A 15,263-nucleotide genomic window follows, 5' to 3' on the forward strand; every position below is an offset into this window, starting at 1 on the left:
CTCAGATCAACTCTCTCCCCTGCCCCACACCCCCTGTTGTGCTTTCACTGACCTTCAGATCTTCACCTCACTAATCCCAACTCAGCAGAGGCCTCAGCCCCCATTCCCTTAACCCTTCTTCCATTTCTTTTGTCAAGGGTATTCACCATGAACCCTTTCAACTATCTACAGTAGTCCTAGATGCCTCTCTCTGCACACTTACTCTCTCTAGATACATTCATTGTTCACTGCCAATCTGAGGCTGCCTATATTGGCTTTTCCATCCCCACCCCTCCCTCTCTAACCTACCTACTTCTTAACTCACAACACTCCATTCACAAAGAATCAACCCCAATTTTATCATCAAACCTGCTAAGCAGGATGATGCTGTTGTAGTATGGTAATTTTACCTCTTTTCTCACAGTGACCAGAGGTCAGCCCTCAGATGCTGCTTCATACCCCCCCCCCCCCCCCCACCTTTGGATCATGACCTCACTATGGAGCATCAGGCCACCAGCCTCCACACTCTCCGTGATTTTTGGCACCTTCAAAAATAGTTCAACACCAGACACATTTCCCTCCCCATTCAGCAGTTCATATGGGACCACTTTTATACTTTATTTTTTTTCTCCCTGTATTGCAGTTTGTTTACATTTCTTTATTTGTTTTCATGCGCAAGTTGAGTACAGTTTTTCTGCACTCTAATAAGTGGTAATTCTGCCTGGCCCACAGGAAAAAGAATCTCAGGGTTGTATGCGATGTCATGTGTGTACTCTGACAATAAATCTGATATCTGACCACTCCCCCTGTGATGCCCTACTGAACTCTTCTGTTTCCATCAACCCACTCCCCTACTTACAGCACTTTCCTTTGCAACAATGGGCGAATGTAATAATAATGTGTTCAACCAACCAGGGAGCCAGGTGTTTCAAGATGAAGCAGTGATACACTAGCAGTTCTTCCAAAACTAGTGTTCTGCATTCACTGTTCACAACGTGCAATCGGCTACTTTGGAGAAAACTCAAACACACATTGTGTAAGCACTTGGTAGAACACTTGGGTTAGGTCTACTGTGGTGACCCTGACTTCTACTTTAATTCATCAGCACTTTCTCAACTGTGGTCTCCTGCACTATTGCAAGGAGGCCCAGTGCAAGTTTGAGGAGCCACACGGCACCTTCCAACTGGCACTTGGTAGACTTATAGACTGAACATTAAACTCGACAAATGCATGCAACTTGATTCTCTAGTCTATCTGTGAAATTGGCTCAGTCATCTAATTCACAAACTAGATCCTTTGTTTTTCCTCCTTTGGAAATGGAGAATATGCCTGACCTGCCTGCCAAGTTCTTGGTGCTCTACATGTAAGCAATGTCTATATTCTGTTCTCTACCTTCCCACTGTCCAACTGTGCCCATTCACTCATTGTCGAGATAACCTTGTTTACAGCTTATCCCATGGTCACCTCCTTTTTACCCTATCAGAAATACCCCTACCAAAGCATTCCAAATTCAGGAAGAAGGTCTTCAGTTCCAAGATGTTTCTTTATTTTAACTATACATTTGCTCTTCAGTGCAGAAAACATTTGATATTTTGTGATCCTCCGAAAAACTCAAGATATTTTTTTAAATATACTCTTGCAAAAACAAAAGCACAGGAACCATGCTGAACTCTACTATACAGAACAATGATCAAAACATATACATCACAAACATATTTACGTAGAAGGCAGTTTTGGTCTCAAAACGTAAGTGAAAGTAATATTATTTCTAAATCGTACAGTCTGGAATAAGATGCTTACTGATAAGTACGAGTTAGAGAAGGCGAGGGCCTTTTAAGGATTGATTCAACAGAAAATGACAGCGACTCTGGGGGTGAGGCTTTTGCCCCTACTTGCTTAGAAACCATCAAACTGTTCACGTATCTCTCGGTGGAACTTTTGTAGGTCTGGTTTTCCTTTATAGAGTGCTCTCTGTATTTCCTGGCCGCCCCTTCGAGGATATCTTTACCGATGAAAGATTTCAGCTGGGAGGCAGGTTTCTCGCAATGCTGGCCACCGGGCTGTGTCGGGAAGGGTTGGCTCGAGTTCAGTTTGACTGGAAATGGTGGCTGTGAGTTGTCTTTGGTGGACTGGCTATTCGCTGGCTGCAGCGGAGGTGACAGGTGGCCCTCGGAAAGCTGCGAGGGGCCTTTCTTTGGTGGAGAGAAGGCCGAGCGTTCACATGGCATGTCTAGCGGCGTCTGGTGCAGCGCGGTCACCTCTCCAAGTTCGTCCGTCGCCAGCTGCAGGTCCGGTGCTTGCCTTTTGGGGGAATCCTGCCCCTGGGTGAGCAAATGATCTTCCGGCACTGAACACCCGTTAGGGTCCCAAACAGCTGCCGGTTTGAGACTCTGGGTGGTACCCTTGGCATTAAGTAAATACTGCTGATATAGAAGGGCGTCGCTGATGCCGCTACACTTTGGCCAGACCATCAGCCTGGGGGTCAGTGGGTACTGGCGATAGGTGGTGGCAACGCTTACGTTGGAAGAGATGAGTTCCACTGCTCTGTCCGACCCCGAGTACTGCATGGTTAGATCGAGGCAGGACGGCATCAAGTTGCAATGCTGGGGAATTTCTTTAGCAGGCCGATCAATCTGTGGGGCTGTGTAATTGGACTTGCAGGAATTGTATTCGACAGCATGCACCATACCGTTGGGAAGGAAAAAGGCGGCAGCCGCTTGGGCAGCCTCAATCATCTCTCTCTCCTTGTACTCTCTCTCCATCATAATGCTCTCCAACTCCTTATCGGCGAAAGCACGCCTTTTTCGCATCCGGTCACTAACTGGAGGGGGCAAAGGTGGGCTTCCTCTCATGTACGGGTCATTCTGGACTGGTCGATAGCCTACAACACAGGAGGAATCAGAAAGGTGAATGATTGGCAGCAACTGAAATGTGGGACGGGCGAATATCAAATTGTTGAAGGAACAACAATAAGGGTGTCCAGTGCGGCTGAAAGGAGTTACCTGCTCTTCCAAGCGATGTTGTGAGACGCATCATAAATCTACAGCATCTACATTGCAGCCGGATACTAGTTGAACTAAGGAGTGGCTGCACTGTTAAGGACTGCAAAGTCATGGCCGAATTTGTTGAAACACATCAAAACCAACAGTTCCCCATCTCTCAAACCAGCTACTCCTCAAGTTGCAGGAAGTGAGGCCGTTTCTGTTTCGTTGGCATGGAACCCCGAGAGGTACAGAGAAAGGACCATTCGGCCTCTGAGTCCGTACCAGCCATCATCCACTTTTAACGCTAACCCTCAATTCATCCTATTTTTAAATTCTCCTTTTATCCTCCTCCACACTCTCCAGGTTCCACAAGAGAGGCGAATAAATCATATTGGCCCATTAACCTAGCAACCCGCACGTTGTAGGGATGTGGGAGAAACCCGCACGGTCACCAGAGAGGACATGCAAATTCCACACCCAGGCAACTCCAGAAGTCAGGATTGAACCCGCGTCTCGGGAGCGGTCAGGCACCGCTCCCACGATTCAAAAGCCTCCTCTGCCGGAGGATTATAAAATAAAATGCACCAAGCGGTAACGTTTCTTTCACACAAAGTCGACGCTAAACATTTGGGAAAGAAGAGCCCTGCATCCTCGCCCCGACCGCCTTAGATTGAAGTGGTTGACCACACTGGTGGATAGGAAAAGGGTGCCTTTGACAGCTGGGCTAATCATTTTGAGAAAGTGCAACGAAATAAGTTTGCTTTGTGTGTACTTGTGACATTGCCGCAGCATTCTGAATATTAACACAAACATTACAGGGCTTTTTTTAAAAACTTATTTAAAGTGTTTCGGTTTTACTGACCGAAAATGTCGACAACAAGTCACTCTAATGAAACTGAACGTATGTTGCTATATCCTAAATGTATTCACCTCATTCATCCATGCTCCTTCCTAGTGTGTTGGAGCCACTTTTCTACGAAGGTGTTCAGGGAACATTACCTCCACTTTATCCTGATTCCCTGCCTCAGAGTTGTATCTTTTGCGTGTGTTAGTTACTTCGTACAGCTGAGGTTCTGTTAGATTTGGGCAGTAACCAAATGAGAAACTGGAGTTTCTCCATGGTCAAGAGTGATTTTACTTTTTATATAAATAATGGGTTGTAATAACCACGTGTAACCTCGTTCGAAGAGAAATATATCGAATCTATCTCGGTTACTGGCTAATCCTTCACACGAAAACGAACCAAGTTTTATTTTGCTATGTAACAAACCAAACATTAAATATATAGAATGAATCCTTTCTTTTTTTTTGGATTAAAATGTCCAATCCTGTCTGTGTCTCGCCTGATCAAATTAACAGATTGTTCTTCTTAGAACCAAAAATATGCTTCAGCGATACGGAACGTTGACAAGACGACAAGGGAGTATCATCGGCCGCGATTTATTCTCTTTAATTTTAATTCCTCGTTATTAAGCACGGCCTTCAATTGCAAAAAAATAGAAACTTTTAATCGTTTTCTTGCAGTGTTAAATTAGCCCTCCCTTTCCTGTCAAATGACAACCATCGGAACAAATTGGTTTAGGTCAGTTGAATGTACAGTGCTGCATCCTGGAACCAGTTCTGATTTTTGTTTTCTGAATACGAAGTTAAGATACAGTATCTGCAATGATTTTGCCGCTTTATTAATAATTATATCGCGTAGAAGTACGAAGCTAACGCCAATCGCAATAACTGGCCAGTTTTAATAAGTACTTTAGATATTAGGCTTCAAAGGAATCCAAACTGTACTCTCTTGCAATAATTTAACGTGTAATAATTAGATATTTCTGGATTATACTGATTTAGACAATATATTTCCTTCCTTGTTTAATCATTTTTTTTTTGTCTGAATTGATGTCACTGACTGGTTCTGCCGATGTGAAGACTTATACCCAAAGGTCCATCAGAAAGGATAACCTCGTTCTTCAATAATTGATTTAAAGTAACTCCCAACTTTTGAATAAATATTTAAAAGTTACCTGTTAAATTATAACAATTTCAGTTTGTAGAAAGATTGTCCTATGTGGTGGGTAACTGAAAAATAATTCAACAACGCGCCTTTAAGGTTGCGTGTTTGTCCGTTCAGTTTATGGGATACCATACGACAAATATACTGTTTCACTAGAATCTCTCCCAGCCCTTCCGGAACAACATCGTAAGCACGTTTGATTTGATTGCGCTAAGAAAGGGGTTTAAATCTTTATTCGAAGTTTTGTTTAAACTACTTTAACCGACTTTACACCCCCCCCCCCCACCCCCGCCATGAGCAGCAATAGCAGTTGGAGAAACTAATCGTAGGACCTACAAAAATGAGGAAAGCATTCATTGAAAAGTTTGCTAATTCATTTGCTTTAATTCTCGATTTAAACAGTATTGAGAAGCTCCTATTACCTTCGAACGAATACAAAACGTGCTGGTGTAACTTTTCTCACAACTCCCACTCCTCTCAGAATAAAACAATTGATTAACCCATCTGCCCCTCACTCTCATTTACCTGCCATCTACACTTCGTGGATTAAAACACCAGTACTTTCGTTTCAAGGATGTTGACCGAATTCTTGCGCTTACCTTCTAAGATGCTTTTAGCCAGCAGGCTCGGTGTCCTCAGGTGCCTCTGGTACACGGCCCTGCGTTCTGCCAGGTTGTGTTTACTCAATAATCCTTTCTTATCCTTCAAATAAACAGAGGTGGTGAAAAGAAAAGACTGTCAGACTTGGCGATAACAATATACAGATGGATCGACTGAACGAAGGAATGATCTTAATGGAATCTTTCGCTGGTGCTGAGGACAGGAATTACATTCAGTGAACTCCAGAATCGAATCATTACTGCGATCTATCAGTGCTCGGGGTGATCGAAAAGGTTGAGCAATTATTGTCAGTTTCATGTAATTCGGGCTCTGAAATATTTTGACCAACTGCCGAAACGATGTTTATTACTGAACTGTTCCAGGGTCAAAGTTTACATCAATCAATTATGTTTGAAGGCAACAAAATAAAACACACGTATTGCTCAACTACTTTTCTTGCAGCAATTAATTTGAGCAGCGCAGATTCAATGAGTGACCCTTTTCATATACACGTTCTAACATTGAGTGAGCCATGTTCCGATCAAACCGCCGGCAGCCGTCTTCAGTCTAGCGCTATCTGCCTTGTATAGCAGACCGCTTTCAATCGGACAATATATAATAGTTTGGTATCCGTTGTCAAAATTTCTGCTACTGTGAATAGCTCAGCGAGTAAAAGATTTCCTGATTTCCAAAAGGCATAAAATTAAAAATGACACATTATTTTCAACATTTTAAAAGTAAGATTGGTGTATTATTTTTGGTTTGTAAATTTTTAGAGGAAAGGAGCACCACGCAAAGGTTTGGGCACTCCAAGTGATTTGAGCTCTCAGATCAATTTTTACCAAGGTCTCAGACCGTAATTAGATTGTTCACAGTCATCGTTAGGTAAGATTACAAAATTTCAAAGCTTTATAAATACCCTGACTCCTCAAACTTTGTCCCAACTATCATGGACTCCTCCAAGCAGCTGCTTCAGCGCTCTGAAAATTAAACTAAATGATGCCCACAAACCATGAGAAGGCTATAAGAAGATAGCAAAACCTTTTCTGGTGGCCGTTTCCTCACTTCGTAATGAAATTAAGAAATGGCAGTTGACAGGAATCGTGGAGGTCAAGTTGACCAAGAAACCTTTCTGAGAGAACTGTTCGTTGGTTTGCTAGAAAGGCAAATCAAAACCCCCATTTGACAGCAATGGACTTTCAGGGAGATTTAGCCGACTCTGGAGTGGCGGTGCACTGCTCGACTGTGCAGTGACACCTGCACAAATATGGCCTTCATGGTTGAGCCATCAGAGAAATCTTTCCTGCGTCCTCGCCACAAAATTTAGCATCAGACATTTTCAAAGGAACATCTTAACAAGCCTGATGCATTTTGGAAACAAGTTCTGTGGGCTGATGAATTTAAAATAGAACTTCTTGGCCGCAATGAGCAAAGGTTTGGAGCAAAAAAAGGTGCAGAATTTCATGAAAAGAACACCTCTGGAACTGTTAAGCACGGTTGGAGGTCGGGGGGGGGGGGGGTCGATCATGCTTTGGGCTTCAGTTGCAGCCAGTGGCACTGGTTGAGGGAAGAATAAATTCTATTAAATACCAACAAATTCTGGAAGCAAACATCAGGCCATCTGTAAAAAAGCTGAAGGTTAAAAGAGAAAGGCTTCAACAACAGGATAATTATCCTAAGAACACCATCAAATCCACAATGGACTTCCTCAAGAGGTACAAGCAGAATGTTTTTCCATGGCCCTGACATAAACATCATCGAAAATCTGTGGATAGACCTCAAAAGAGCAATGCATGCAAGATGGCCCAAGAATCTCACTGAACTAGAAGCCTTTTGCAAGGAAGGATGGGCGAAAATCCCCCAAATAAGAATTGAAAGACTCTTAGCTGGCTACAGAAAGCGTTTACAAATTGTGATGCTTGCCAAAGTGGGTGTTACTAAGTACTGACCATGCAGGGTGCCCAAACTTTTGTTTCGGGCCCTTTTCCTTTTATACTATTTTGAAACTGTAAAAGATTGAAAGAAAAGAGGAATCTTGCTAAAAATATTAAAGAAATGTGTCATCTTTTACTTTATGCCTTTAAAAAAAATCAGGTCAACTTTTACTCGCTTAGTTATTCACAGTACCAGGGGTGCTCAAACTTCTGCATACTAAATGAAATGGCAAGTCAAGATATATAACGTCTGTACTAAACAAACCTGATCTTAATGGGAAATCTGAGTGAAAACACATTCGTTCTGTTGAGTTTCTTATACAAAAAAAACATTCCGGGAATGATCTTCCTGCCCTTGTAACACAAACACATCACAAACACTGCTCACCTCAGTTGCCTGTTGTCTCCTGAGCGCCACCTGAGCTGCCATCACCCTCTGCCTCTCCACAACAAGGAGGCAGTTGGCACACTGGCAGTCCCTCCACCGACAGAACCGCTTGTGGCCTTTCAGGCAAGACACCACCCCATGATTTCTACAACGGGCACATTTCGGGGTTCGGCTCAGTTTCCTCTGGTCTCCGTTGGTCCACGTCTGTTTCTTGCCGGTGTCAGTCGATCCATCTTCCCGCTGGCCTGATACCACTTCGGGGGAATCGGCCACATCTTCATCCTCCACTTCCAAGCTCTCCACGTCTATTTCCACCTCCAGTCCCTGCTGATCAGTACTTTGCATCTCGACCTCAACCGACTTGGACTTGTTACAAAACAGGGCTGAAAAGTGAACTCCTTCCCCCCCCCCTCCCCCCCACTTTCTCTCCCTTATGGGTCAATTTAAGAAATGGCGAGAGTCGCAACCGGAAATGTCTTGGTTGCTGGAAAACAGAAGGAAGGAAACATCATCAATTGGAACATCATCACCCGCCTGGCACATTTACTCAGGTAACAAGAGCACCCAAATTGTTCAATTGTAAATTGTCACCTGAACAGCCACCGAGATAATCTCAAAGCAATTAAAACATGTATCGCTCATTTTGCCTTTCTTTTTAACTTGTGTAATGGGGTGAGAGAAATGTGAGCACCGACGACACACTTAGAGCGATTTCACGCTGCGGTGAAATGCCGAACAACCACGAACCAATAGATTGCATTACTGATATGATCTTAGCATATACTACCAGGTGTCCATAAAATAAAACACTTCATTTTACAGGTTACATCGACTTGAAACAATTTTGCAGCGATTCAATTGATCGTTTCAGCGAAGTTGCGCTGCTTCAGTCTAAACTTTCACGATGATTGCAGATAACTTGCACATCTGCATGCCACACAATGGCTTCATTTGTATTCTCCAAACCAAAGAACACATTTACCTGCAAGTTGTTTGCGCTGCCCTTTACGTTGTGAGTTTAGCGCGGGAGCTAGTTTGCCTGGCTAATATGTCCAGAAGAGATTTGTTCCGACGCTGTCAATGAGCTCCGGAGCTTTAAGGGAAACCCGGGCGGCTCGTCAATTACCTGCTTGTTAATATCAGCACGGGGGTCAAAGGGGACGAGCTCGCCGATTGGGTAGCCCACAGGCAAGCCGACTTTGATTGGCTGTAGGCTGTTCCTGACGAGCTCGGAGAGAATCAATCACATTGCCCTGGTTTCCACGGAAGATCTGTTCAAATATAGAGGGGAAACTATACTGGAGAGATCATCGAAAGAAATGAGGCCATTATTTAGCGATGTAGATTTAAATAGAGGTAAACAGCAAGCTCGTTGGGAAGTGTATTCACAAGAATTATCAACAGTATGATAATGAGTTTTAAAAGTGTCTTTTTAGTTAAAAAGAAACAAAAATGAGGACTCCGAGTTATTTTCATAATATCTGCACACGATTCTCAAATATAAATATCGGAAAATCGATTGTTATTTTCCGTAAATTTGAGTCCCGTTTACAAAAACTGTTGCTATGCATCAATCACAGGGGATATTTTCGATCACCGATACTGAAGCATTTGAGGTTGGATTTCATGCTTTTTTTTAAAAAAAAAGATCAAGGGGGTGTTAAAACACGCATTACTTAGATAGCGGGAAGCCTGAAGGAAATTATCCAGCTCGTGTTCTGTGACTGAAAAGAAAAAAAAACATTTTAATCTCGGGAAACTTATTTTGTGATTGCGAGAAGATTGCCAGGGTGTCGTACGCTATAAATTATCCTTTTTTTTTAAGTTCTACCCCTATTTCAGGACGAACAGTAGTGCATATTAGAGGAATCACTCAGTGATTACAGTCTTCAAGGACTGGAGTGCGATAAAGGGCGTGCTTGTATTAGAAGCAATTGTCGTTGGTTACCACATTCCTGAAACTAAATTATATATTGGAAAATATATAATTTTCATCTCTTTTCGTCGCATTATTGACTTGAAAAAATAATATTGTTAAAATAAGCAGTGGTTTTTCTTTAAGGGCGAATAAGGTAGACATTCAGTACATCGACTTTTATTATCACCGGAATCTTTGTAAAGGTTCATTTTAAAAATATTAGGAATTACATTCCATTAAGAATTAAATCCAAGCCGCGGTGCATTTTATGTTACTCGGTTTACAAATCCAATCCTTGATTCCAGAAACCAGGCTCACACTGAACGTCAGAAGAGAAGATTAGATTCCAACTGAAAAGGGAGTCGGGATTGCATTCAATACAAAGAACCAAATACAAATGGAGAAGTGATTTAATTCATTCCCTGCGCTTTCACTGAAAGGTCCTGATCAATTGTTCAAGTTACCAAGAGATCTAAGATTTGGGAAGATGCAGTTCTTTCGATCTCGTAGTATTTAAGTTTTTTTTTAAATCAAACCTAAAATGAAAATCTGACATCAACAAACAGTTGACATCTTACTTTACTAATTGGCCGGGTTGAATAGAATTGCGCATTGCCGCTTCGGGGTAAATTATTCCACGTTTCCCATCTTGAGGAAAATATTAAAGAAGCATTTAGAAATCTTCATCGTAAACGAAAACATGAACGAGTTTCGCGTATTCTTTCATCGGGGTTAGGAAAGCGTACAAATGTTTAATTTAATTTCGCGAGTATTTTTACATTTAGAACGACCTGAAAAGAATGTTTCTAAATGAGCGAATTGTCGGCGTGTGCATTTCCAATAAAGAAAATGACAGGATCATTATCGAGGCTGAATAAGGGTTGTGGCAAGTAGCGGCATATGCGAACTCATCCCTAAAGGGAAAATACTAGAAAGGTTGAACGTATTGAGAACTATAATCTTCTCACAAAATAAGGATACACGGCAATAATAAAAAAATATATCGTTCATAATTCTGGGGTAGAGATCAGAAAACTTCCAAGGAAAAATGATGGTGAGTTTTGAAATCATCACGTCGGCTTTACCCAAACACCTACCTCCTCTGACTTACTCCATCTACCACAACAAAAGCATCCATCTTATGTTCTTATCAGTATAAATATTTTCTTTATTCTAATGATTAAAAAATGGATATCAAGAAATAAATTAGGGATAAATTCTATTAAATAACAGAAAATAATTATGAACGATTCGAAAAGAAACAAAACACTGGCTACATTAGCTTCGGTTTTAGCCTTCACATTTGGCTCTCTAAATAGTGTGGGATAGATTTGGAAAATCCAGTAAAACGTTATGCTCTTAAATATTTTTTTTTAAACACGATTTCTTCCAACGCGAATATTGTGTTGAGGGCATCGTACAGCTTAGTGGGTCTATGGTTCTTCCGATTTTTGTTTCTCTCAATTGAGCTTGAACGCAGCAAAGTAGATAATTAAGAGATGGGAAAGATTTAATAGTTGATGACCGCAAGCGTCTGATTCAAATTTCAAGTGAATTCTTCAAGTGAAGTAGTGAGATTTAAAGATAAAATTCGGGAGGAAAACTCGTGGAAGGGATTTAGATTTACGCTTCATATTCCGTAATGAATGTTTTCTTTCACCCCCCCCCCCCACCCCCGCCAAAAAAAAGTTGATTCACTGACCCTACTGTGCATCAGACATTTCTGTTATTGCGTTGACCACACTTCCTTTGGCACAGGATTAATTATATTAGTAACGCTCCTTTTCTAGTCTGCGAGAGGACAGAGAAGGGGACCTTTGTAATGAACCTGTATGACTACGTTGACTCGCTTTACCTTCACTTCACACCATCTGATGTTGATGCGGGCTGCATACTAAACAACTCAGTAAAATGTGGCGTGCATACATCATGAAAAACAGACTTTCATAAATCCCCCAGCTCACAATAAATATTTTCCACTTTAAAATAAAATGTTCAGTGTGAATGATTTTGAACCACAGCAGCTTTCAGGAACTTGAAAGACGTTTTGCCCTTCTTTTTGCTCCTGTTTAACTCTGGGGCATGACTAAAATGTAAACACCGAAGGAATGCGCCGTTTTACCCCCGGGATTTGACTTTAAAGCTAGAAGCATGACCAAGGACCTGTTACGTTAAGGGACAGAAAAGGTCTTTTTTTTTGTAAACCGATCCCAAATAACGAAGCCAAACACTTGTCCCAGAAAGTAAACGCAAAGTACATCTGAAGAATTTTTTTTACAGTGCATAGAAGAAATCGGGCCCAAATATTTTCCTCGATTAATTAAATTAGGCTGAGATGATAATTATCCGCTTCTCCTGTACTCGCTGTTTAATCGCTCGACCTCTCTTGTGTTTGTTTAGCTCGTTTCTTTCGTGCCATTTGCACTCACACAAAAAAAAAATTAGATGACCGGACGATGACCGAAATGGCAAAAGTTGAGTGGGGAGTGAAGTGGCTCACATTTGTGCCCGCCGTTTTAATGCAAGGTGGCATATCCACGCATAGCAAGTTCTCACTAACAGTAATGATAAGAGCCAAGTAAACTGTTTAAGTGGCATGTGCTGGGCAGGAGCGTATATAGATAGCTTTTAATAGGTTGTGATAAATATACCCCAGTGACTAAAATAGGTGTGAAGTTACCCCTCCAATTAGAAGAGACATGAAGTTGCCACAAAAGCTCGAATGGATTTTGAAGTCAGTTTGCAGGTGTAAGGACTGACCCTTTCACTTGAGCTCCGATTTATTAGTGCGGCTCGCAAAACTGCTACCCTGGGTGCAATTTGCAAATGAAGAATGCTTTGATCTTTCCTCACTGCCATTTTTCAGTGCAGATTATATTGCCAAACTTCAGACAGCCTGCAGCCTTTTTTGAGCTAAAGTTTACAAGCTAATTTGAAACAAATTGTCCCGCATGAATTCTGCAGGTAAGCGGGAAGAGTTCTATGATTGAACTCACTACGAGAAACAGATACATTCCAAGCAAAATCTGCTAATCGAGGTCCATTTCCGTTCTTGCGTGGCATTTATATTTCTGGAGATAAATCATGTAAATATCGTTCGGGGGTGATGTACTTGCAATGTTATTTCCTGCATTTGGACTTTTTTTTCGTCGGCCGCTGTGTTGAATTTCACCCGCACAAACTGACATTCGACAAGAAATGAAATCTAAATTCCACTGAAGAGTTATTGCTAATTCGACGGTAGTTTGCGTTTCAAGGTCTTGTTCTATGCAATTGTTTGATTAACCATATTGCAACAAAGTCGTGTACAATGTAAGTATTTCCGCCAATCACCGATGGGGGTGGGGGGGGGAGGGGGCGGGGTAGTGAGCATCATCCATTTCATTCCATAAAAACCAAACGTGTAATTTGAAATTTTCCCACGACTTGGTCAGATTTGGTTTTGTCAACTCATTGATGAAAACATACTTTCATTAAGCATTATGGAAATACTGTTTCAAGCCTGTAAACACATAATATCCCTTTAAATTTACATCCTGATAACCACCATTATTCATTTTATATCCTTCATGGAAAGAGAAAATAACCAAAAAATAACTGGAAACAATATGCTCAGCAATGCGACCAGCGAATACCTACCGAGCAAAAAAAAAGTAATTGAATTGTTTAATTTCTTCCGATGGAAAATGCAAGTTGATTTATTTTCTCAAGGCAGAAATTATTTTACTCTTTACTAAACAGATCGAGCGAGTCTCGACTTTTGATGAACTTGAAAACGTGTTTCACTTTTGAATGTAACACTTCTCAGTTGTTCTATGCGTATTATTACTTTTAAAAGTATTTAAAATAAAGCTCATAAAGTAAAAGTGATTTAAATAAAGCTCATAAAATAAAATTCAGAGAAACTACGATAAAATCTCCAAGACATAAGCACAAGCCGTTGTATGCTAATGTAAATAGCTATATGTTTCTTTACAGATGTAATGCTTTCACTTCACTATTCTAGTCTGATACAGAAATCATCAGTTTCCACCTTAACTCTTTCGGACCATATCCGCTGTTCGGTCGAACCATCCCCTTAACTTTGTCAATGATCTCCTATCCGGCATTTAACGTGCACGGTTTTTAGCGTTCGTCTTCAGTGGCAAGCGTATTCCATCAGGGGCCGCTCTCCTCAAGGCAATGAAGAGGACAAGCTGTGATCGACAGTTTGAGAGCCCCAGAAGGACAGACAAAAGGCTACGACGAGTTTTGCTTCCAATTATCATACTGATTTTAGTATTTTGGATATGAATTGAATTTGGGGAAACGATGACACTTAATACACAATTATCTGTACCATTAAATATTTCCTTTAGCTCTTCCCAATAAAATCCCATTTATTCTGTGCTCTATCGTTTTATTGTGTTGTTTATGGTCGAATTATTTTCATTCCGAGAGCAAGTTTGAAATTTACAATGAACAGAATCTAAACTGTGGGTCTGATGTCGGATTATCGTTCTGTTTTGAGTGGTTCAAATGTGAAGTCGGTTGGCGTAAAATTATGGCGAATGATCGAAAACCCAGAGGCTCCGACGTTTCTAAGGTCTTGGCAGAGCAAAGTCTAGCGCAACAACAACTGCCAGTTTGGTTCGGGAAATTACTGATGAAAAATGAAATTATTTACACACACCTGTAAAGTTGTTTGCCGCACGATTCAAAAGTGATGACGAGTCACTTTAAGTATTATTAACAGTCAACATTTCATGATTCGCTGTCAAATTAGTAAAATTTCAGATGCCTTTTACACATTGCATTGGTCAGCTACATCTGATGATAAAAATGTACGCGAAGTTTGGAAGTCAGGGCAAATGTGCCATTCAGCCTAAGCATCCAGTCAGTCTCATGTTCATGTTTAAAAAAAATTATGCCCAATATTTACGAATTTTCACAAAATGATATTTTTTTCGAGTGCCGAATGTATCTCTTTTTTTTCCCTTTTTGATAATCTAAAGGAAATCTCAAAGTAATATCCCAAAATTGGGTCTCAATTTAAAAAAAAAGAACACTAGCTCTGGGCCGAAATGGCGTTAATTTGATCCCTGTCGAGAATCGAAAGGGTGCGTGTTAAAGAAATAAAAGCAGCAAGATGAAGTTCGATGGGCATTGCATGGAGAGCGAAGAATAATTTGGACACAGAAGTTGGAGGATCACAGAGAACCGGGCAGCATCTATGGCTAGAAATTGTCAAGGACCCACAGTCTTTAAAATCCAATCCCTAACACAAAATTTGCAAAATTACTAGAGATGCATTTACGACGGCCCCATGAGCTTTTCATTCCCGTAGCACCTCGCCACCGGGTGTAATGGAAAGTAACCCGAGCTGGGTGATTGTGTTAGGGTCTGCAGCTATCTCTGGGCTCGCTGACATTATTTGCGTGATGGATTGATAACACGTGCATTACTGAGTGTT

At 41.2% G+C, this 15,263-nt stretch overlaps 1 protein-coding gene across 1 annotated transcript; it reads right to left on the reverse strand.

Annotated features, from left to right (window-relative positions):
* Positions 1-507: 507 nt before the first annotated feature.
* dmrt2a (doublesex and mab-3 related transcription factor 2a) lies at positions 508-8,284 on the reverse strand. The gene is made up of 3 exons (XM_069886840.1): positions 7,894-8,284; positions 5,571-5,673; positions 508-2,860 (listed from the first exon to the last, which is right to left on the reverse strand). The coding sequence occupies exons 1-3, from the start codon at positions 8,236-8,238 to the stop codon at positions 1,776-1,778; spliced, it is 1,533 nt and encodes a 510-aa protein (XP_069742941.1). The 5' UTR covers positions 8,239-8,284; the 3' UTR covers positions 508-1,775.
* Between the last annotated feature and the right edge of the window lie 6,979 nt (positions 8,285-15,263).

This window comes from Narcine bancroftii, chromosome 1 (assembly GCF_036971445.1).
Source record: "Narcine bancroftii isolate sNarBan1 chromosome 1, sNarBan1.hap1, whole genome shotgun sequence".
Lineage (NCBI taxonomy): Eukaryota > Metazoa > Chordata > Chondrichthyes > Torpediniformes > Narcinidae > Narcine > Narcine bancroftii.